At 37.2% G+C, this 24,206-nt stretch overlaps 4 protein-coding genes across 7 annotated transcripts; all 4 read left to right on the top strand.

Moving 5' to 3' along the window:
* Positions 1-2,755: 2,755 nt before the first annotated feature.
* On the top strand, positions 2,756-4,933 carry LOC110762873 (Pectin lyase-like superfamily protein). The gene is made up of 4 exons (XM_088253955.1): positions 2,756-2,867; positions 4,216-4,439; positions 4,530-4,673; positions 4,766-4,933. Exons 1-4 carry the CDS (start codon positions 2,756-2,758, stop codon positions 4,931-4,933), a joined length of 648 nt encoding a protein of 215 aa, XP_088110081.1.
* Positions 4,934-5,982: 1,049 nt separating this feature from the next.
* Positions 5,983-10,917, top strand: IREG3 (iron-regulated protein 3). Of its 2 annotated transcripts, XM_021965613.2 has the most exons (14): positions 5,984-6,688; positions 7,157-7,370; positions 7,472-7,535; positions 7,650-7,774; positions 7,858-7,947; positions 8,035-8,208; positions 8,326-8,400; positions 8,671-8,772; positions 8,859-8,976; positions 9,071-9,217; positions 9,546-9,652; positions 9,737-9,850; positions 10,243-10,544; positions 10,651-10,917. In XM_021965613.2, the coding sequence occupies exons 1-13, from the start codon at positions 6,501-6,503 to the stop codon at positions 10,537-10,539; spliced, it is 1,815 nt and encodes a 604-aa protein (XP_021821305.1). In that variant the 5' UTR covers positions 5,984-6,500; the 3' UTR covers positions 10,540-10,544; positions 10,651-10,917. The 2 variants fall into 2 exon arrangements, with proteins under 2 accessions (XP_021821306.1, XP_021821305.1); XM_021965614.2 differs by lacking the exons at positions 10,243-10,544; positions 10,651-10,917 and adding an exon at positions 9,946-10,236 and having other exon boundaries at positions 5,983-6,688.
* Positions 10,918-13,576: 2,659 nt separating this feature from the next.
* LOC110762849 (uncharacterized) lies at positions 13,577-17,682 on the top strand. Of its 3 annotated transcripts, XM_021965548.2 has the most exons (10): positions 13,577-14,028; positions 14,951-15,478; positions 15,601-15,666; positions 15,765-15,931; positions 16,025-16,181; positions 16,269-16,359; positions 16,450-16,620; positions 16,741-16,859; positions 16,969-17,073; positions 17,171-17,682. In XM_021965548.2, the coding sequence occupies exons 1-10, from the start codon at positions 13,897-13,899 to the stop codon at positions 17,480-17,482; spliced, it is 1,848 nt and encodes a 615-aa protein (XP_021821240.1). In that variant the 5' UTR covers positions 13,577-13,896; the 3' UTR covers positions 17,483-17,682. The 3 variants fall into 3 exon arrangements, with proteins under 3 accessions (XP_021821240.1, XP_021821238.1, XP_021821239.1); XM_021965546.2 differs by having other exon boundaries at positions 13,580-14,028; positions 16,450-16,859; XM_021965547.2 differs by having other exon boundaries at positions 13,584-14,028; positions 16,272-16,359; positions 16,450-16,859.
* Positions 17,683-19,303: 1,621 nt separating this feature from the next.
* On the top strand, positions 19,304-23,185 carry LOC110762880 (HIT zinc finger and PAPA-1-like domain-containing protein). The gene is made up of 7 exons (XM_021965591.2): positions 19,304-19,698; positions 20,390-21,074; positions 21,421-22,069; positions 22,159-22,259; positions 22,365-22,454; positions 22,539-22,666; positions 22,857-23,185. The coding sequence occupies exons 2-7, from the start codon at positions 20,442-20,444 to the stop codon at positions 22,999-23,001; spliced, it is 1,746 nt and encodes a 581-aa protein (XP_021821283.1). The 5' UTR covers positions 19,304-19,698; positions 20,390-20,441; the 3' UTR covers positions 23,002-23,185.
* The last annotated feature ends 1,021 nt before the right edge of the window (positions 23,186-24,206 follow it).

Here is a 24,206-nt window from a genome sequence, read left to right as displayed (position 1 = left end):
TGCTAAATCTGAAGAACCTGTATCAGATTTTCCCAGAGCAATCTACTTTATATCAAAAGGTCTCCTAAAATCGACACTCGCTCCAATGGACTTATTGTTTTTCTTCTTCTTTGTTGGTTTTCACAGCTAAAGAATTATTGTGATTAAAGAAAAGATCCTTGTACCCTCTTGTTGAAGAGTGTAAAAAGTAACCTAATCTTCTTATATCATTATACTATACCAGGCTCCCTTGTTAACGATGAATTTTAGCTAAGACTGCATTGCAATACCAGGCTCTCTTAGTTCAGTGAAATTTTATACAGATTCTGCATTGTAGTTTTGCACAAACTACATTGCAGTTTTGGAAACTGCATTGCAATTTTCATTTAATTACAATTGGATTTTTACTCTTTCCTTGGCCTTCAACCTCACCAACTTGAAGAGTATAGGCTGCCCAGATAAGGAATTGAGTGGGCAAGAGAAGAGTAGAACTACCCAAAAGCAAGGCAACTGATGCGTTTCGTCTGCATATATCTTTTTTCACGGAAATTGGATTATGCAGCTGTTTACTATCTGGAGGTTGCATGTGTTTCGTTTGCATATATCTCTTTTTGCTCTTTGTTTCAAAATCACGAGCCAAGTGATGCTTTCGTTTACATATATCTCTTTTGCTCTTTGTAGAAAACAGAAACTGCAATGCAGAAAACGGAAACTGCATTACACAAAACAAAAACTGCATTGCAGAAAACAGAACGTGCAATGCAGAAAACAAAAACATGAATAACCTATTTTACATTTGATAGGATTTTTAGTACCAGCGCAAAGAGGGTTAAAATCACTGAAAATACTTGCAAAAATACAAGGCTATTGTAGTATAGATGCTCATGCAAGGTCGTTCTCCTCAAGGATTATTTAGTAATTAATGTAAAAACAATCTCTAATTAACTACTTGAAATTAAGGCTGAGAAGGATGATTCTAAAATTGTCTAAAAACTACGAACGTTGATTAAAAACAAATATGATCAAAGAAAAGAGTTTTATAATATAAAAGCACTAGGGTTTCACCATCACCTAGCAATCATATGAATTTTTACCAATTACTTATGATCTGCACATGCCACTTTGAAGGTTAGGTTTTCCTAATTTATATTATACTTGGAACCTCCAATATAGAACGTATATCTAACATGCAACCCATCCGGACGTTCGGATCAAATCTGAACATGAAAGACTCATTATGTTTTGTGAAAACCCTTTGAAAAACCATGCAACCCTTAAGAGGTGGTGTTCATCTTAAGTGAAATTACAATTACTAATCACAAGAAGCCAGCGTCAATTTTAGGGAACCTTCCGACCAAAATTGCATCCAATTACTTTTCTAAAGATCCTAATAGTGATTAGGCATTAAGACAATTAAATAGTTTTAAAACAGTGATTAACAATTCAAAGTATGCATGCAATCAATCATAAGCAATTAAATAAAAATTACATCTTCATGCTAAGGTTCAAGGCTTCACCCTAGCAAAAGAGAATTAGTTACGCATATTCATAACTGAAATCATGGAAAATATTATTAAGAAGAAAAAGAATGAAAACACCTTAAAGTTGCAAAACTCCAAAACCCTAGAAATTGCTCTCCACAATGTCACGTTCAAAAGCCAAAAAAAAGCCCCAAAAATTGCTGTGAAAAAGAACTTAAATACCTCCTAAAACCTAGCTTTTCTATCCCCGCAAGGAAACTAAATAAAATAAAATAATAACAGGACATAAAGTCCAAATTGGATTGGGAGAATCTGCCCACAATCTGCCCAGCCACGTTTTGACCTCAAATCTCCTCCAAATCCAGCCCAAGATAGCTTGTTTTAAAGATAAAAACGTTCTGAACACTTATCTAGAAGGCCACAAACCCATCTGAGGTCATCTTGGGCTCCAAAAATGCAATAAAGGTCTAAAACGTCATTATTCTAGCACCGCGCATTGCTCCTTTATTTTGTTGCCAGAAAATAACTGCTTTGTAGAAAAATCTGAAATTTTCATAGGATCAAGCTAAGTGACTCACGAACGTCCTCCAACTAGAATTACTCCAAAATTCATCCATTTGATTATGTTTTGCTCCAGAGGGAGTTGAAAGTTCTATATTGGATATATAATTCAAAGTATCAAAATTCTTCCAAAATATTAACCAAAATATACTAAGAATATAGTTAAATATATAATATAAAATCTACCCATCAACATTCTAGGTGGTCTTCAGTCTGATTCCTCCCCTCCCAACATGTCTTGAATAAAAAAAATATTGTTTGTTTTGTTTAACTTTAGAGCTGAGCATTTTTGCCTAGGCTCAGCATTGCAGTTTCCATTTTTTTATTGCAGTTTCCATTTATGCATTGCAGTTTCCGTTTCTGCATCGCAATTTCCATTTTAGTACTTTCATCTTGGTTTTCCATTCTGGTTCCTCACTTATTAATATATTTATTTTTCCTCATACTCTGGAGTGTAGTTTGCAGTTTACAGTATTTGTTTTTTGTTACATCATTGATATCTATATTGTTTTTGCGTGAATATGTGTTGAAATGATTTTTTTTTTTAAACCGTTGACTGTTTATATAAATATTGTATAACTGAATAAATATTACAAAATCAAGTTTGGTCTAGTGGTTTGTGAGTGAGCCCTTCTCCTTTGAGGGTTAAGGTTCGAGTCCCTTCAATGACACAAAATCTTTTTTTACAGGTGAATAAAGGGTAACAAAGTTGGTCCCCTCCAAACGATGGCAGGATGGTGATGGTGATGGTGATGGTGATGGTGATGGTGATGGGCGGTGGCCGGCAGCGCGGGAGTCCGGCGTTGGCAGAGGATGGTGTGCGGCGGCGTGCAGCCGGCGGTGACGGTTGGCCGAATGTGGACGTGTGGTATAGTATACTTACCTTAGAAGGAGTGACATTGTGTGTAATTTTAATATTTGTTAATGATATTATTGTAAAACTAGGTACTGCATTTTGTTCTTTGGTCTTATGCTAATTATATGAAATTGTATTCCTATCTTCCAAACTAGTAAACTATTTTGTGTTTTAAAACTAAAGCTCCCAAAATATTTTGGGTTAATTTATAAAAATCCTCCAAAATAATTTTCTAGCTTTTTTTCAGTTAAAATTTAACTTTAAGGCAAGTATGTGTTCTAGGCATGTAATTAAGGACATGATTATTTATATTTATGATCAGTATGAAAAATACCAATTAACTCTGGAAGATTTTATGGATAACGGATAACGGGTTGACACGTTTATGAGAAGAAAATTTTCTTTCCAATATGAGATTTATGAGTAGATTAAGGGCCAGTTTGGCATTGCTGTGCTGTGAAAATAATCGCTGTTAGATTTGCTGTGAGAGAAATCAGCTGTAAGAGAAAGCTGTTTGGCGTTTGGTAAAATTTTTGTTAAAAGTGTTGTTGATATTGATTTTAACAAAATCAGAAAATAATTGTTGCATTATCATTAAACCCAACGCCTCTTCAAAACTGATTTCTGCATAATCAGAAAATGACAGCAACTCATTAGCTACTTTCCCTTATAGCTTTCTCTCACAGCAATTTTTAACAATAAGTGATTTTCTCATAGTTTACCAAACGGGTTGGACTTCCCAAATTTTTTTAAAAAACACTTATCACCCCAAATAAACAATGCCAAACGGGCACTAAGTGGTTTGAACCATTTTCATCTTCTATATAAGATGAAAAAATATCATCATCTTCATATCCCAAGAATACAACACTTTAGGTTCTCATTGCTAATATGCAGTCCCTTGTAGCATCAATCTTGTCTCTCTTCGTTTTGTTGGGTGCATTGGAAGCACGTTATAATCGCAGCTATAATCTTCAAGACAACGTCCTCGTAAGCGCCACCATCATAGTTGATAAGAATGGCCATGGAAATTTTACCACAGTCCAGCAAGCCATTGATTCCATCCCATCAAATAACTCACAGTGGACTCGTATTCACATCAACCATGCCATCTACGTGTAAGTGTACATACAACCCTACATTATTCTCGAAGGAGACCTTGATCACTATCCTGTGAATGAATATGGGTGGAAATGTTGTTACAAGTCCTACATTTATAGCACACGCCGATAATTTTATTGCAAAGAATATAATATTCAAGGTAAAGTGTGCTCGTTTAAGCTGATGTGGTTTGTTCTGTCTTAAATATTCACAACTCTCGTAATTCTGTGTCAACAGAATACATATACGACCGTATTGACTTCACGGCGGATGTCAATGGGAGGCCTACTACTTGGGCAGTTGCAGCTGCAATCGATGGAGACAAACAGAGTTTTTATCAGTGTAGCTTCCTTAGCGTGCAAGACACATTGAGTGATGCCCGAGGCCGTCACTATTTTTATGAGTGCACCATTAAAGGTGCCATAGACTTCATCTTTGGCTCTGGCCAGTCACTTTATGAGGTTAAATCTCCTCAACTTTTCTCATATTTATTTTGATTAATTAACATTAATAGAAAAAGTGTTCTTAGATTGACTCAAATTTGTTTGCAGAAATGCCAAATAGTTTCAGTGACGGACGTGATAGGGTTTCCTGGGTATATCACAGCTAATGGTCGTGGTGGTCCAGACGACCCAGCTGGGTTTGTGTTCAAAGATTGCCATATATCTGGAACAGGCCCTATAAATCTGGGAAGGGTATATGGCAATCACTCTAGGGTTTTGTTTTCTGGGACATACATGGAAAATATTATTACCCCACAGGGCTGGTTGGCTTCATGGAATTATAGAACAGGGATTTAATTTCATACTCGGAAGCAAATTGTAGTGGACCAGGGGCAGATTTGTCCCAACGTGTGACATGGGAGAAGAAGCTATCGGATGAAGAAGTGGAAAGTTTAACAAATGCAGCTAAATTCATAGACCAAGATGGATGGTTAGCAAAGCAGCCAAAATAAGCCCTTTTATAAGAGCAGATTAAAATCATAAAAGGCCCCTGTATGAACTCTAGAAAAATCTTATTTGTTATTGCTTTATTCTTATGTACATTTTCCCAGATGTAGGATGTAATTTGTTTTTGTCAATGAAATAAAATGCATGTTATCGAGTTTGAATTTCCCTTTTTATGAATCAAAGCAATTTAAAATAATTTAAATTATCGTTTGTATATACGTAGAGATTTATTGTAATTCGAATTCATAAACCATGTACAAATATTATAGATTCACTAAGATGGCACCAATGTAGGAAAATGTGAACTACCGACCAACTTGGTAGGCCACCAAGTTACTAGAAATAGAAATAGAGATTCACCAATAATATGGCACCAAAAATAAAAGTAAACCATCATAAGTAGACTTCAAGAATTGATCTCACCAGTATCTCTCAAACCAAAATTTACTTTTTACCTTAAATTTCACTAACATAAGGGGGTTTCACAAACTTTTATAGATTGATAATATGTTTTTTTTTTCTTAAAAACATTGAAGACGGAAATATCATTAGACTAAAAGTTAGTTGATATAAAATGATATTTTTAAAATTTTAAATATAATGTTGGTCTCGTCCGAATTTTTTTAAAAGAAACTTGAAAATTTTCAAGGTAAATCCTAATTTTTCTTTCCTCTCTTAGAAGGACTTGTGCTAATAACCAAAAAGTGACTTGGATTTTTTATCAATTGGGGGTGGGAATATGTATTTTTGAGATCTCTTCCAATATTAGTACCACTAGGACTAAGAAATTGTTGGTAATGCCAAAAAAATAAGCTGAAATTATAATTCAACAATGAAATGGATCAAATGTGTATGCTTTGCAGGGTCCTCCTCACTCCTGCTTATGTTTCATATTCCAAACCAAATGCTTCATATCCTAATGCGGAAATTTGGAATATCAAATATGACACATGGCATGGTATTATTGGTCCACGTAGTTAATTACGTGGCCCCACACTCCCCTCTTACCTCACACAGCCTCAAACTCTGACCCATCAAATTAGGGCCACACGATGAGAGACATAGGAAGACCACTTTGAAATGTCCGCTAACCGGCGGGTTCAGGAAACACCAGGCATGGATAAGGCCATGAAACCAAGCTAAAACCCACAAAAATTACGTCCAAGAAAAATAATTGAAAATATTGAGTTTCTATCACCAAAATCCTCAATCTTTCATGATACCCAGAAAAGTTTAGCCCCCAAAAACCCAACTTTGAGTCGAAGTTGTTCATGGAGTCTGAGCCATTAGTGATTGGCTTCAATTCCGTGAGGCATACTCGAAGCATTAGAAAGATTTTGATTTATCTGCGCCAAATTCCTCTCTTCTGAAACACAAACTTATGAGTTAACCACAAAAAAACCCAACTTTAAGTCTGTTCTTAAACTTTGAGAGGTACCCTTTGTGATTAGCTTGTGTTTTCCGAGCCAAAGTGAGAAAGTGAGCAAAAGGGTAGTTTAGTTTTGGAGGCTGCATGAGTGGGCAAGAACCCAACTGGTGTTTGAAGCCTTGGAGCCTGAAGCAACAGAAGCAATGGCTTTGGGTTGTGGTTGCACTGTCCCTCTCTCACAATATTCTCTCTCCTTCAAGTCCTTCAATTTATTCTCAGCTTGCCAAGCTTCGTTTCCATCGGCGCCGCCACGGCCTTCCTCTCGAATTTGTTATCGCATCGCTTCTCGCCGATGGTTGAATTTGAACCACATATCTGTGGGTTCTCGTAGGTAAAGCTTGTGTTTTTGGTTTGTTGAGTTTTATATCATTGTTTGCTAAGAAAGTGAAGGAAATATTATTGGCGCTCTATTGAGTCTAGTGCTCTTACTCATTTTAATTGGACTTCAATTCGTAGTCAGAGTTTTAATTGAGTTTATGATAAGTTTGTGTAAGGTTTGTGACTTATTTGTTCTTTTGATTGCTAGCTAGAAGTGCAGAAAGTTCGAATTTTGGATTGTTATATATTACTCGGACTTTCTTTTTAGTGTTGTATATAAGCACCCTTGTAAGTGTTAAGTTCTAACATTTTAAAGCAATGGCAAAATTGTTTTTAAAAAGAAAAAAAATCATAAAACGTTGAATTCTCAGTTACGAGTTGGAGGAAAGTGAAATGAAATCTGAAGCCATGGTCATGACTTGACAGAACTACGGAAATGTGATTAGTAACCCCTTGTCTTTTCCTCTTGGTTGGGTAACAGATTCAATGGTTTTAGTTCAAGGTGTTCAATAACCAACACCGACATACTCTTCAGCCATGTGGCTACTGAGAATGAGGTCCAGGAGGAAACATCAGCTGCAGAGCCTGATTGCTCGGTCTCAATTGTCAATCTTAATTCTGATATGCTTGAGACTGAATCTTTGAGTTTACTAACTGAAGACACTTATGTAGATAGTCTCCTGACGACACTGCCCGTAAGTTTAATGCTGTTCTATGAACCTTTTCTTCTTTTTCATTACCATTAAGCATTACATTACTGTTAGGTCCTGTCACCATTTTTTTCCCCTTTATTTAGGTTTTATCAAAAGAGGAGCAGCATACCCTTGCAGCTACTCCGGCCCATCCAATGGGATTATATGGTAATGTGTCTTTTCTAAGATGTCTTTTATGTGTCATTTGAATTATAAAATAGTTTATGTGGGTGATTTTGAATCCTTGAGGTGATTTCTGACCTGAAGAACATAATTTTTCAGCTTTGTATGCTAGTTGTCTAGCTGGGAATTTAGTGGAGCAACTTTGGAATTTTGCTTGGCCCTCTGCTATCGCATTGATATATCCAAGCCTTCTACCAGTAGCATTCATTGGTTTCTTTAGTAAGGTTGCTGTTGAGATAAATTAAGTATATAGGACAAAACGGAAGGAAACTATACTTTCTGACTAGCTCAATTTCATTTAAAACAGCTTGCAATAATTGCTGGGGGGCCTTTAGTTGGCACACTTATGGATCATTTTCCCAGAGTACCTGCGTATAACTGTCTTAATATTATCCAGGTGAGTAGTTTAATTTTCATTTTACCCAAAGATGTATTCAAGACAATTCTTCCAAACTTTTGACTTCAAACCTTTTCTTTCTCTCAGGCAACTGCTCAGTTGTTATCTGCAGCAATGATAATTCATGCACATTCTGTTCCTCTCTCTGTGTCATCCCTCCTTCTCCGCCCTTGGTTCATTGTACTTGTGCTAGCTGGGGCTGTAGAGAGGCTATCTGGTGTAGCATTGGGGGTTGCTATGGAGCGTGATTGGGTGGTGCTGGTACTGCTATTTTGAGGTTTCATTGTTCCATTAGGGCACTCACATACGCATGCATGCACACATAGTTTTTCCCTTCCAATATGTCATTGTCCTAAACTAGAATTGCCGTGTAAACAGTTGGCAGGAGTTAACAGGCCTATTGCGCTTGCACAAGCAAATGCCATTCTTAATCGAATTGATCTTCTCTGTGAGGTATTTTCTAATCTTATGATCATTTTTTCTTTTGTAATATCTCCATGGATTTTTCATATGTTGTTCATTTTGAATTATTTGCCCTTTTATTTGAAATCTGATTTGCAAATATTCCTTAAATTGAATACAGAATATAGTTATTCTTCTTAAAATCCACTGAATGAATTGTTTATGAATTGTTGTGATAGATGATAGTTAGGTGTTTGTTGAAGAAAAAAAGGTGATAATTTATAGGAAAGCTTGAGTCTGATAACTTTTTACTCATTACAGATAGCTGGAGCATCACTATTTGGCATTCTTCTCTCTAAGTATGACCCGGTAACATGCTTGAAGTTTGCCGGAGGTTTAATGGTGTGGTCGTTGCCTTTTGCAGTAATTTCTCTTCTCCTTGCTCACTTTGACTTTTTTGCTTGAAGAAATGTCGCTTTCATTGTTGACAATAAATTTCCATTTGTTAGATTGTTCTCACGTGCTTAACCAACAAGCTTTCTAGTGGGGTTCTTGACCGCCCTAAATGTTCACAAACCTGTTGTAAAGCATCCACTGAAGGACCCCTGATTGATACCAACGATATATGTAAGCTTGATGCTTCTATCTTATACATTAAGTAAATCTGACAACTGCTTTTGCAATAAACTTTACTGACTGGTTCCATTTTCTGGACAATCAGTGGATAAAGGTGTGGCAGCTATTAAACTTGGATGGAAGGAATACATGCAGCAACCAGTTCTTCCTGCAAGCCTAGCCTATGTGTTGCTTTATTTTAATGTTGTACTCACTCCAGGCAGTTTGATGACAGCATATCTAACACAAAGTGGTATTTGTCATACTTTTTCACCTTTTATATGCATTTTTCAGGAAAGACCTTCATTTTCAATAAATTCAAGCCCCAGGTTCTGAGGGCATGCTATAGCTCGGCCAAAAAGTATCTCATCAACATGCATTTAAGAGTAAACATTATGCACATTAGAGGGCTTTCTAGCAGTTAGTAGTCAGTGACCCTACTGATTCATGCATTTAGTTTATTACATCCATGGTATTGGGTATACTTGTTTCTTTTGGCTTATCAAGAGATAAAGTGTCGTCTTTGGCATGATTCGTGAAACCCAATTCTAACTCCAAGATATCGTGGCATTGTTTAACAGGTTTAAATCCATCTATCATTGGGGGTTTTAGTGGACTATGTGCTTTTATGGGTGTTGCAGCAACGTTTGTGTCTTCATGCCTGGTCAGGCGGCTTGGCATTTTGAAGGTTGCCTAATCTGCTTCATTACTGTGTTACAGTCCATTTTCAATTTGTATTCTGTGTCTACATCTCATGGAATTTCTTTACCAGGCAGGAGCAGCTGGTTTAATATTTCAGGCTTCACTTCTCACTGCAGCTGTTGCTGTTTATTGTACTAGATCTTCCTCCCAGCAGAGCCCCCTTCTTTTCTTCCTGTGTTTGATTGTAAGAATCATTTATCTATTTCTTGTTTTCCTATATGAGATAATAGATTAAACTTGAACTGTAATTCTAAAGCTTACAAAGAAAGGACTCAATAGTTCAGAAACAAGATGTGGGGTTGGAAGATTGGCTTCAGCTGTGGTTGTGATTGGGATGACAGTTGGGTATGAGCAGCTCAAAAAATCATATTATTGATTTGATTGGACAATGGGACTTATGACATTATGTTGGATTCAAAAGCATGCGGAAAAGTTGGATGCCCCTGCATCACCCACATTGTACTCGTTTACCAAACATAAAACACAGTTGATGGGCTTTTTTCCATGCTTTTCTTACATTTAATTGTATCCTTTATTTTCATCGAGCTCTGATGAACGGCTACCTTTTGCATGCAGGTATTATCAAGGCTGGGACACATGTCCTACGATGTGGTGGCGGTACAGATTCTTCAAACTGGGATACCATCGTCCAAAGCAAATATTATTGGGACAACAGAAGTTGCTGTTGCTAGCCTGGCAGAGTTTACAATGTTAGGAGTTGCAATAGTTGTCAATGATGTTTCACATTTCGGCTCTCTAGCCGTGCTGTCACTCCTATCAGTAGTCGGGGCGGCGTGGATGTTCTGTCGTTGGTTGTTGAATCCAACAGATGAACAAAGAACTCTTTTCTCTTTCGATGCTCAGTGTCAATAAGCGAAGTAAGTTTTGTCTTTTTATGCGTTCGACTCGATTAATCTTCAAACGTTTTTACTTGTCTGTCAAGTCTGAATGAACGATTTTAACATTGCTACTAATCATCTGCAGTTATACTTTCTGAGGGTGCAAAGGCTGTTTGACGAAAATCGGAACAAAGATATAGCAAATACCTTTTAGGCGCCCACATTTTTCTATTGATAGAGGCATATGTTGGCTGTAGTGTAGCATCCGTGACACGCCTTTGTATCATATATCATATATATAATCTATATGGACTTCAACAAGCTCAACTTGTACATACATTTTGAAACATTTGTAAAGCATTGATTTATTCAAAATATTTTTCCTGGAGATCATGCTCCAATTCGAGCCAAATGTCCTCACATGTTTGCTGAGATATTGTGCTGAATTTGAACAAGATTCTTTCTGAAGCTCAGTCATTTGTGAAACAATGGAAGTAGAATGAAGGTAGCTTCTTTTGAAGCCATGAAAGCAGAAAGACGGTGAAAAGTTACAGGCAGGCCTCTCTTTTTTTTGGGTCAACACAGGCAGGGCATTAAAGCAGCAAAAGTTACACAATCTTATGGTGTTGGTTGTGTGATCAGAGAATTCGAACTTATTCCAGGTTGATTGACTATAATAAAGATGAGAAAAAGCTGTGGTATTTATTTTTCACCTGCAATAACAAATAACAATGTTATTATAGGTAAAGCTGCAATGGGGTTGGGCTCTGCATAAAGCTTGTAAATTCTCTCCCTCCAAAAACAACTTTGTTGGACAACAATGATTTTGATCATTAACCAATAGAAAAGTGCCAACTGGCACTATGGCATCTCTCCTCCTCTTCCTCGTATGGCTAACATAAACTTGATTAACTTATAACTTGTAACATTAAAGTTTAACATCTGCTCTGCTGCGGCGGGCATTGGGTTTTGCATATGAACAGCACGTACCCGTCACGCTTCACCCCTTCTCCCAAGAACCTTTTACCATATACCTCACCTCATTAAACTCCCTATATAATTTAAGGTTCAATGCCCAAACTCTTATGTAACTCTGTGCCACGCCACTTCAATGTATCAGAATGTGAAAAATATTTCCCGTTTAATCATTTGAAGGGCAAGTTTCTTACGAAGATAAATACTTCTACACTAAGTTGTATTCTCCCAATTCTTCATCTTCTTTAATAAGTAACATGACGGGAGAAATAGAAAGAATGATAATAGGAGTACGAAATTTAATAAATCAGCTTAATGCCATGTTTGACTAGTTAATTATTGGTGCTGCAAAACAGTTTTTTGAATGCATTAGCACCAACAAAGTAAATGCGCATTTGCTTTGAAAAGATAGATGTCATTCACAATTTCACTTCAAATTTCACTTCTCTTAAATAATTGACTTCACCAAACAATTCATTTATTCATTTATTTTATTTAAAAATATATATACTTGAGAATAAAAAAATGGAGTTCAAGTTACAAAGCAATGAGAGTGAGTCACGTGAATCAAGGCAAGGCAAGGCAGAGAGTGAGGTAGTGGCTACCGCCATCTCCTAAATATCACGTCCCCGTGTTTGTCGCGTGTATTCAACGTTTCTCTTTCTCCTCTCCTTCTCCTCCTTCTCTTCCTCCTCCTGCTGCTGTCAACATTACGTTGGTAAGAGCTCCCTTCTCTTTTCTCTCTCGCGATTTATCATCTCATCTCATCTCATCTCATCTCATCTCATGCTATCAAATTACAGAAAATAATAATATTTATTCATTATTTACTATATTATTATCTCTTTTGTCCACTGTCATTGTTACTTTTATGAACAGTTGTGAATCCTAGTTTTTGCAGAAACCAAAAACAGCTTAAAGAGTTGCAGGTCTTTATAGGTGTAAACCAAACCAAGTATGGAATTATCATAGTTGTCAATGTTATTATCATTAATAAAATTTATCAACATGTTATCGATACATTTTTAATAATATTACTGTTATGTCGATGTACACTCGTGTCATGCATAGACGATGTCGATATTATTATTGTAGGTAGTAACTACAGTAATCCCATTTTTTTAAAAAACAGGGAGGCTTTAATATTGTAAATCATGAGACTTTAATGTAAGATATTTACAAGAAAGGAACCTCATTTCAAGATGGAAAAAGAAAAATATAATGCTTACATAAAGGACAAGAAGCCTTTAAGAAAGTTAGGATTTTTGCAAGTTACATGTATTTTACACTTGAAATATGAGTTTACTATTTGTCTCAAAATCACTCCTTTACTATTAAATTGACTAGACAAGAGATTAAAACAGTGAATTTCAAGAATCGATATTCTTTTTATTTGTTAAGAAAAAGTCAAAAGTTTGGCTCAAGTCACGATAGATTGGTAGTAGTAGGCAGGCAGCTACTAATACTATGCATCTCAAAGCAAAGTTATATGCATATATATCTGAAATGAGGGAGAAATTCAATTCAAACTGATATATATAGAGATCAATTTTCAAGAAAACACCCAAACCTTTTTGAGGTAAACCAACAGCATCCCATTTCCCAAAACCAAAATAGAATTTCCATAAACACAGAGACCCACACTTGCCCCAAAGACCCTTGAGATGAGACATTTCTAGATGGACACCTTGAAAATTGTATAATTTGTATGTGTGAGGAGAGAGAGAGAGAGAGATCCCCTCCCATCAATCCCAATATCATATCATATCACACTTGGGAAAAAAAAAAAAAAAAGTAAAAAAGGACCATGTGAGTGTTAAAAACAGAAACCAACACTCCTCCCTTCTCTTCTCCATAACCTATGCTCTCCAGATTACCTCAATAACCCAAACACCTTCACCATCATTTCCCATAACCCACTGCCCCCACACTCCATCATTTTCAGCTGGACAAAGTGTGAAAAGTGGATGAGACTTGTGGATAAAACAATTACTGAATGGCAAAAAAGAAAAGTAACAGTCGCATTTCCATGATTTTACATCACTTGTTGAAATTCCTCAAACCCTTATCCTCCAGCCATTAGTATTTCTTTTTGTTGCTTCAACTAATATCAAAATGAAAGATTAGAAGAAGTAATTAGAGTGTGAAGCAGGGGAAAAAGAAGTGTTCTTTTTTCACCACAAGCTTCTGTTGTTGTTTGTTGCCACAGTGTTCTGGACTTGAAAGCGCCCATCTTTTCATGTCTATTGACACTGATAGTTGATACATCACTTGCCTTGTTCATGTTCTCCTCTTTTTGACCCTTTTATTATTTCTCTCTCCCCCTCTCTATTTTTACATCCTTTTCAAACACTGTGTTCAAGTAATACATACTCTCAAGTCTAGAGAGAGAGAGCGAGAGAGCGATAGAGAGATAATGGGGTCTTTGCCAGGTGAAACCGCAAGGAAGAAGGCAATGTGGCTCTATCCAAAGGTTATGGGATTAAATCCTTCTGAGAGATGGGGGCACTCTGCGTGCTACGCTCGTGGGGTTCTGTATGTTTTTGGGGTATGTTCTAATTTTCTTCCATGAAAATCAAATTTTGTTCATCTTTTCCTTCTTTTTGATAATTTTGAACTGTTTGTCTGTGTTTATATTGTGAATTAATTTTACAAATTTGCAAGTCTGATTATAATGCAGAAATGGTTTGCTCTGAGCAGTTGTTCTGCTCTTAATTTTTCTGTTTGTGTTGATTTTGTTGATGCATGTTGTATGGCTACCTTACTTCGTTCTTTGGTCAAAAGGAAAGTACTGTTTTTATTTCTTGTTACTGCAACTGGCTGATGACAAACTTGCTTTTTTTTACTGGCTGTTGGTGTTTCCTTATTTCTCCTCTTTTAATCCTTTTGAGAATGCTTTTCCCTGTTTCCTGTGTTTCTCTTATTAGTAGGGCAGACATTTATGTGGTAGGTGATAGTTGCCTTCTTGCTTTTCTTGATGTGGTAATTACCATATTTCTCTTTTCTTTTTTCTTTTAGGTTTTTCTTCTCATAATTAACTTGAAAATTATCTTGTGTACTTTGAAATTATCCATGTTCTTTAACTATTTTCTTAGTTGTGGGAGTAAAATTTGTGTTTTCCTGTATTAAATTTTCATTTTATTGGGTTGTTTTAGAGCAAATTAAAGCAATAAGGTTGGAGCTCATGCATCAACTGTTTCAAAATCTGAATTCTTTGAGGCATACTTCTTGGATCTTCTACATAATCGACCAAAATCGGTGTCATTAGATTTCCATAACTAGTTTGTCCTGTTGAATCTTTGTGTTGTGTAACAAAGATGGCAAAACTTCCTTGAACTTGGTACTCAGATTGCTGTTTATGGTTTTCATTTCTGTATGATATGGTACAAGGGAAAGCTACAAAATGTACATTTTCGGTAATGTGATGCTATGCTGCATCGTGATCTCATCCTTTTGTTTTTCCAATTTAGGGATGTTGTGGAGGTATGCATTTCAGTGATGTTCTTATGCTTAATCTTGAAACAATGGTCTGGAACACTCTTGCATCAACTGGTCAAGGGCCTGGTCCCAGAGACAGCCATAGTGCCGTTGTTCTAGGGCACAGGATGATAGTTTTTGGAGGTACAAATGGCTCTAAGAAGGTAAATGATCTTCATATATTGAATCTTGTGACCAAAGAATGGACACGACCAGAATGTACCGGGACTCCACCTTCACCCCGTGAAAGCCACACTGCCACACTTGTTGGTGACGAAAAATTAGTGGTATTTGGGGGTAGTGGAGAAGGTAAAGGAAATTACTTGAACGATCTTCATGTTCTAGACCTCAATACCATGAGATGGACTTCCCCTGAGGTGAAGAGTGATATTCCTGTTCCTAGAGATAGTCATAGTTCTCTTGCAATAGGAAAGAAGCTTCTTGTGTATGGTGGAGACCGTGGTGATAGGTATTATGGCGGCGTTGATGTGTTTGACATGGACACACTGACTTGGTCAAGGGTATGGTTTTCCTTTTATTATGTCAGAATTTCAATGTTAAATGATATATGAATTGTTCATACTTCTTACTGGTTTTTGTACAAATTAAGTGAAATGGAGGTTCTGTGATTATTTTGCAACAGTTGGCTGTTCAAGGATCTTCACCTGGTGCCAGGGCTGGCCATGCAGCTGTGAGTGTCGGGTCAAAGGCAAGTAATTTTATCAATATGTACAAAATAGAAAGGCATAGAACATATAGGCACTGCATGAAAATTGAACAATTCCATCTTCTAATGTGAAAATGCAGGTCTATGTCATTGGAGGGGTTGGAGACAAACATTACTACAATGATGTTTGGGTCCTAGATGTGAGTACTTGTTCATGGACCCAACTTGATATACGCGGCCAACAGCCACAAGGACGATTCTCTCATACTGCTGTTGTTACAGATTCTGACATTGCTGTCTATGGAGGGTAATTTAGCCATTAAAATTTTATGGCTTACTTTGTATAGGTCCCTGTTCATATAGTTTGGTTCCGTCATAATTTTCTGATTTGAAATTGTAGGTGCGGGGAGGACGAGCGCCCTCTGAATGAGTTGCTGGTGTTGCAGCTTGGAGCAGAACATCCCAATGGTCGTTACAATATTTCCATGTGCAAAATTTTCGGAAGCCATTGGAACCAAGAGAGGAGAAGGCTCTCTAAAGGAGCAGATTTTAACACGGTACAAAAGTTACTGTAACAATGCAGTACTTTAGTGCATCCTTTATGTTTCTATAATGAAGAGGAGTGTTTTTGTAAATGCTTGAAGCAGAAAACTATGCTGATGGGGAACCATGTAGTGGTAAGAGAAACAGCCGAACCAGAATCAGAAGCAAAACGATCTCTCCAAAACAAATCAGGTCAGCATATAGTATAATGATTTGTATTCTTACCTTTTGGTATACATGAAATCATTGTTAATGATTATACATCCTTAAACATAAGTGTAGATAGTACTTTACATCCAAAGAGGAGGAGAACCACCAGTACAAAAGCATGGGACGTCGAGTCAGAACAAGAGGAGCATTCTCTATCACTCTCCCAGCATTCATCACCATCACACTCTGACCAAGAACAGACACCAAATCCTAAAATTGTTGATTCAGCCCCAGGTTCTCAAGGTTTTAATTTGTTTAAGAAAAAAATTCAGAGTCCGAGAAATAGCCAATCTCCCAATGCTTTAAGTAACTGTAAAGATCTTAGAAATTCTGTTCAAAAATCTCCAAACCTTAACTTGTTAGGAGATCATCAAACCGAACAAAAACGAGAACAGCATCCTCATGTCAGCACTTGCAGACCAATTATGCAATATCCAGTCGTAGAGCAGAAAACTTTTGAGGCAGTGCCTGTTCAGAACCTGGTATGCATTTCTTTAACTTCACCTTCTTTTGTTTGGTGGCAATTTGACATGATTGCTACTCTTCTGTTAGTTAATGATTCAGCTTTTTATTGGTTCTCTTTCTCCTTAGATCGGCGCTGAGGTTCAAGGCAAAGTTGATGGAGCATTTGACTCAGGTTTCTTAATGACAGCAACTGTTAATGGAAGGCTATATAGAGGGGTCTTGTTTGCACCAGTAAGTTCTCAAAATTTTACTGCACATAATACATAATGTTTTAAATTTTGCAAAGCATGTCTAAAAACTAATTTGTGCAACTTAATGTGTTAACCAGGGAGCTGGGATCATCTCAAGAGTGCCAACTCTTGCACAAAGCACTTCATCTTCAACAAGCCAAATCCCCATTGCCATTGCCCAACCATTTCAAAACCCGAACCACACAGAGCCACCCTTGAACCTATCCGAGCAGCCAATGAAGAATTCCATGCCAGGGTCAGGTCTAGGCCTCAGGCAACCTCAGGTGGCTCGACCATTTTCAGTCATTCGAGCCACTTCATCCTTAGCCAAAGAAAACAACCTTAGAAGTGATCTTCCTGGTGTGTTTTTGTCACTTGGAGGACCAGGAAGTGGCTCTGGTGGATCTTAGAAGCTCCTATATTGGATGATAACTTAGTCCTTGCTCCTTTTTAGAAATTTTGTAATTTTACATAGCTAGGTTATCTTTGTTTAAATTGTAAGTTCTACGTCATCAGTTGATTCTTTGTATCAAATGATGATCGACTGGTAACTTGGTAGATATTCTGATTAATTAATTAATTAATTACCAAAATTACTATATTCTTCAAATCTTTATTTGTACAAATTTTCTTATGGAAACGGATGGTATGCCACAAATTTTTAAAAAAATACTAGCCTCTCTGCATGGGCTTTCATGCCTGTGAAAGAATTTTTTATAAAAAAGTTTAAATTTATTTTAGAATTAATAAAGATCATGGGTAATTGTGTTTCATAAAAATATGATTCATTATTTGATTTTTTTTATTTTTAATTTGTTTTAATATTAAAAAATGTGAATTTATCATATTATTCTTATTTAATTCATAATTTCAATTCTTAATGTTTGCATTAACCAATGGCATTTTCTGGTATGTTGAATGTGTTATTATTTTCTGCATTTTGCTATATATATAGATTATTATTATTATGGGCTTTGAAATAAGTTAAAATGAAAAAGGAAGCAAGGAAAAATTAAAAGAAAAAAAAAACAAAGAAAAAACAAAAACAAAAATCTTAAAAAATAATAAAAGAGAAAGTTGATTTGATAACGTGGGGTGCACAAAAAGAGCACCCGCGCATCGCGCGCTACTGTCGTGTATGTGATATCTGAAGGAAAGAGGGCCACAGGGTCGCTGTCAACCGTCGGATCTGTCTACCACGTCGCCCCACCATGGTCCTTTATGATTGACTGATTGATTGGTGTTATATGTAGTCAGAAGGGTCACTCTACCGTCCCCATCTTGTCACGCATCTGTCTGTCACTGGCGGTTGTTGCGTCATCCACGTACCACACTTCGCTCTCTCTCACCTGTCGCTCGTCAGATGCCCTATCTTCCTCATTTCATTTCTCCTTTCACTCACACGCTCACACTCCTTGGGTGGGTCCCACGCCACCGCCAATACTCTTTAACTGGAGTCTGGTCTGCGATTACTGACTTGGATTAATGTTTCATTTATTTAAGAAGATTTATATCCATTTTAACCTTAAATTTTCTTAAAGTAAAACATGAATTATGCTAAGTTCGAAATGGCTTCCATGAAACAGAGATATCACTATTTTGTTATAATACTATGATACACGTGATAGCGTTTCCACGTGTTATATTATTATTGGTCGAAAATAGCAAAATAATGTTATTCACGTTGAAGCTAAGTTTTTCTCGGCTTTATAGCACTTGCATGCATTAACGGAGTATTTAAATGCATGGGTAGCTCACAATCGATCTAAAGTGTAGACTTGAGGTTGTCATGCGCCCCATCCTTTATATATATTTGAAAAAATTATGCTAATTGGGCCCTCATATGTACCGAAAAAAGCGGTAAAATCTTAAAGAAAGTGTACTGGCCTATGAAAAAAACTCACTACGCATTTGAATCAATGTGATATTCATAGCATGATTTTGCAAGCAATCTCTGTCAGTTTCTGTCTCACAAAGTTTTGGAAACTGGTTTGGTTCTTGTCTTCTTTCATTGTCCCATGACCATGTGGAGATGGTGGTGAGCAAATAATGCTCTTTCCAATCACCAAATGGGTCTTGTAGCTTTCAAGTTATCCTACAGTGTTTGCCTTTTTCTTTTTAGTTTCTGTGGTGAAAGTGAATTCCATCATTGTTCATTTTGACTCTAAACTAAGCTGGAAAAAGATAAAGAATTATAAGAGAGAAGAGAAAGAAAACCTTAAACCGGAATGCAGACTAACATACACCAGGGGTGCATTATTGACTAACCTACGCACTCCCTGACCCAAGAGACCCGCCCAAACCCAACGGTCCCGAACCCAACCAAAACTTGACACAGAGAGTGAGAGCTTGACAACAAGAACAGGATAATGGACAAGGCGGTAATAACCCAACAAAAACCCAGCACTAGTCAATTTACAACAATGGTGAAAACTTTGGTTCCCTGCAAAACAAACCCTAATTTTAACTCAGTTCTCCTCTCCACCTCTGGTGCTCCAATCACCTTGCACCTCCTATTCAAGAAAACCCAATTCGAATTCTTTAAGTCTGACCTGATCAGGGTCATCTTGTCGGTGATAATCTAAGGGTTATCTGAGGATTTTCGTTGCCTGGCTTACCCATAAAGGTAAAATCTTTCAATTTTGTATTTACGTTGAGTTTTTGCAGGTTTGATTTGATTTTCTCATGTGGGTATTTCGATTCTGACTCAATTATTGTGTGATGTTGTGTGGTTTTGTCATGTCATTTGGATTATGCCCAATTATCGGGTTTCTGTTTGTGAATTTCTATTAATCGTAATTTCGTAAGATAAAAAAAACCAACTTTTTCCGGTGGTGGATGTAGAGTTTGGATTTTTTGGTTGGTTTCTTTGTAAGGGTCTAGTGCATGATATTTCTTAGAATGGTTGTTGTAATCGTGGTTTATGTCCGGGTTTGTTCTGAATGTTAATGGGGAATTCAATAAACTTTCAATATACTTCTCTTTTGAGAGCTCTGGAAGATTGATTTCTGTTGTTTAGTTTGATTTAAATTCTGGTCTCTTGAGCTAAGTTTTGATAATCTACCTTGATTTTTGCATTTTTATGGTTGTTTTTCCAGTGGAAGCATTTTTTTATATATTTTTTTTTGCGCCAATATGCTTTCTGATGATACTTATATAATGCTCTATTACAAATTTCTTTTTTTGTTACATTATGCGCATGTATTGGTTTCCAAGATTTATGGTGTCAATTGAATATTTCCGTAGTGTCCATTGCTTTGAACATATTGTGTATGACATTTACACTGACTGCTTATTGTTGCTCGTGACTTTCTCAGCTCTCTTTGTGGGCAAATAAAGGCAGCACTAGGATTGTTTTTAGCCGTGATTATGATGGAGGGCTTTGGAGGCTTGGGATTCAATGATGTAACCAATGCTGTGAGGAAGAAAAGGAGTAACACATCTCGTCGTCCTCGGAATGAGTCACCGCTGCCTTTCGATAATCGAGATACCATGTCATCAACGCCTCCTTCAGAAGATGTAAGCAAATTGTCAAGTGATGATAATAACGATTATGGTTCAATTACTCAAAAGAGGGATATCAATCTGAACCTATGCAGTGCAAGGGCTTCATTTAGTAACATTATTGAAGCTGAATCTGCCCAGAATATGAATAGAAGTGAAGGAGGAGTTTCCGGAGAATCTGATGAAGCTTCCAATGATGGTTCTTTTCGAGGCAGCAATGACCATAGGCATAGGGAAATTGATTCACAAAGGTCCAGCAAGGGTGCCCTTGCCCCTGCTAATTGGAAAGGTACAAACAAGGTTGGTCCTTTGGGAGTTGTTTCAGATTGCTCAGAGAATGAGAATAAAGTGAAAATGGTTAAGCTTAAAGTTGGTGGTGTTACACACACAATTCAGGCCAAGTCTACATCTGATGGTGCATCTGCTGTTGGGTTGTCTTCTATAAAATCTTCTCATATTTCAGATGCCCCTCGACCACGTCAGAAGTTGATTCTTCAGGTTCAGTCTGCATTGACATATTGTTCCAGATTTTCTAAATTTGATTGTGTGTAACAAATCTTGAAGTGACAGTAGCGTATAGTATAGACAGCATTTACAGCTTATGGAAATCAGATAAGATGGATAGATTCATAACTTAAATAGATTCTCATTTTATCTTCTATTTTCTTGGAAATCCTTTGGTTTTTAGTTAACTTCTTTTTCGCTCATCTGATCACATTCCTTGAGGTTTTGGTTTCCTAGTTTCTCTTCCCTTCTTTTACACAAAAGGGTTTAGTTGTTTAATTATTAAGTTCATATATATTAAGGATTATGAAGACTACATCTAACTATGTCTATGGTGCAGGAGAACTCAGATGACAATCGTTCCTTTAGTTCAGATAAAGGAAGTGGGTTACGAGGAGTCCCATGGAAGGATTTATCTAAAAGCGTCACTGATGTTGGGAAGGCTGATTCTTCAAGGGGTGGGATGCCTGAAGAACCTGTTCGCAAGAGCAAACGGGTCCCTAAGAGACGCTTGCTGGACGCAGTTGATGATGGAGATGATGATGACGTGGAAGTTCGATACCTTGAAAAACTCAAAACATCTAAGATTACTTCAGATCACAGTGTGGAATACAATGGAGATGGGGAAAGAAAAAGCAGAAAAGAAAGGAAGATTTCAACGGTGATGAAGGGGAGTGGTGTTGGCCAGTTCAGTGTAGATTTGGGAGGTTATGGCATCTCAAAATCAGGCAAGGAGAGTAAGAAGTCTAGAGGAGGAAGAGTATCTGATGATACTGATTATGAAGAAGAGGAAGAACCTGTCTCTGATGGCGAGCCCAGTACTAAGAGGAAAAAATTGAGAAAGGAGTTTGTTGAATCATCCTCATATAATAAGGAGATGACAGTAACTACTCGTCAAAGGGCTCTTAAAACTGGAAATAATGTCGCTTCCAGCTTAGGTGCAAGCCCAATTGAGTTCCCCAACGGGTTGCCCCCTGCTCCACCAAGAAGTGAGTGATAATTGCCTTTATATCATAAGTAACTTCTGTTGAATACATTACGACATCTCTCATGACAGTATTTATGTGTTTACTGATAGAGCAAAAAGAGAAACTCTGTGCACTGGAACAGCAAATCAAGAAAGCAGAGGCTGCTGAGAGACGTAGGATGCAAGTAGAGAAGGCAGCTAGAGAGTCTGAGGTTTGACTTGTCTTTTTGTTAGTTTCCTTTTGTCTTCCCTGTGATATGCATGTGTGTTAGAAGGAAGTTATATATCATTTTCTTTCAAATTTGGCTGCGTCTTAGGCTGAGGCAATCAGAAAGATTTTGGGCCAAGATTCAAGTAGGAAGAAACGAGAAGACAAGATAAAGAAACGGCAAGAAGATCTGGCACAGGTAAGAGATGGTGCATAATAGAACCCTTTCTCTGTATATCATGCAATAGATTCTTGAATAATGGTACATTCATTTCTTTTGCAGGAAAGGGCTGCAAATGCTTTCATACTTCCATCAGATTCTGTTCGATGGGTGATGGGTCCATCAGGATCGGTCGTCACTTTCCCTGATGAAATGGGCTTGCCAGCTATATTCGACTCCAAGCCTTGCAGGTATAGTTGCATTTGAAACTCTAGGTACTTAAGTTTAAATGATAGTGTAACTTTTATCCCAAATCTGTACAAAGCTTCTATAGCTTCATTAAGCGATGCTTCTCTTGGATCTTGGACATTTCTATATCATCGTGCTTATTTCTGAAGCAGCCCTTGATAAGTTCATATTTGGTATTTATGTGTATTTCAGTTACCCTCCTCCCCGTGAGAAGTGCGCGGGGCCATATTGTAGAAATCCATACAAGTACCGTGATTCGCAGTCGAAGCTCCCTCTGTGCAGTCTCCAGTGCTACAAGGCGATACATGAGAAAACGGCCCCTCTATCTGCCTGTTAATTTGGTGAAATTGACTTTTGGAGAACCTCAGGACATTGGGACACTGCTGCAGCATTTCATATGTACTTTTAATTCAATATATGTACTGTATATATAGATGGAAGTGATACAATTTTTATATACACAACTCATACTTAAACAACTGCCTATTTCATAGAAAATTCGAAGCTTCCATGTCTTGCTTTGACTGTCTCACGCTACCACAAGTTGAGTCTTGGATAATTTTCCTCGTATTCCACTTCTTTTTGTTTGGGAGGAGGATATTAAAAGTTAGAACTGCCAGCTTGAATTCAACAAGTTGTTTAATTTTGAGTTTACAAAATACGAAAATGTTGGAGAAAAACTTACCTATACTTGGAATATCACCATGGCGCTATTCTGAGTCAATCACCCATTGTCATGTATTTTAACTTCCCAACATAACAATACAATTTTCCGATATGACAATGCGTGATAGGCTTGAGATACCGACAAGATGGCATCCCCATTACATGTAAGTTCTGTGAGAATGTGAAGGTAAAAGCATCCACAGTGGAAGGGTGTATAATGAGGTGTATGTTAAATATACACCATTTGTGATCGAAATCACCCGCAATGGAGAGGTGTAAACAAGTGTAAATTTGCATCACCACTGTGAGATGCAAATTTAGATGCACATGTACATCTTTTTTTACATCTCTTGCAGGTGGGACCTACATGAGAAAATGTGAGGAAAAGTGGACAAAAGTGAGACCTACAACAGAAAAGGTGAACAAAATCTTTTTTGGTCGAAATCTGATCTCATTAAAGAAACCCAGAAAGGATAGATTACAAAGCAAGCCACAAAAGCCGGGTAGAAGCAGCTAGACCTCAAGACAAGGCTAGAACCAAGCTTCTCACCCAGACCAGTTCAAAACTAAACAAAAACAAAATACATAAGATAACATAAAACAAGGAATTCAGAAATGCCGCACCACCCATTACAAATCCGCATTGTCCCAAGCGCAAGACCAAACCCACCATAGAAGAACCCGTAACCAAAGGTACCAAAGGAAAATGGTGATGGATAGGCCACCACAGCTACAAAGAGCGCTACCATAATCCTATAAATAAGTGCCATATGCACTTTAAACGCATCCTCAACTACATTAGTATCACCGATGAGAGACACTAGAAGAATCGAGGAGCATGACATGGTGGTGAAGACCAGACGCTGAGACGAAGCT

This window comes from Prunus avium, chromosome 6, assembly GCF_965620075.1.
Source record: "Prunus avium chromosome 6, drPruAviu1.hap1.1, whole genome shotgun sequence".
In the NCBI taxonomy this organism is placed as follows: Eukaryota; Viridiplantae; Streptophyta; class Magnoliopsida; order Rosales; family Rosaceae; genus Prunus; species Prunus avium.
Note: the sequence above shows the minus strand (reverse complement) of the source record. Positions and strands in the feature narration are given on the sequence as shown.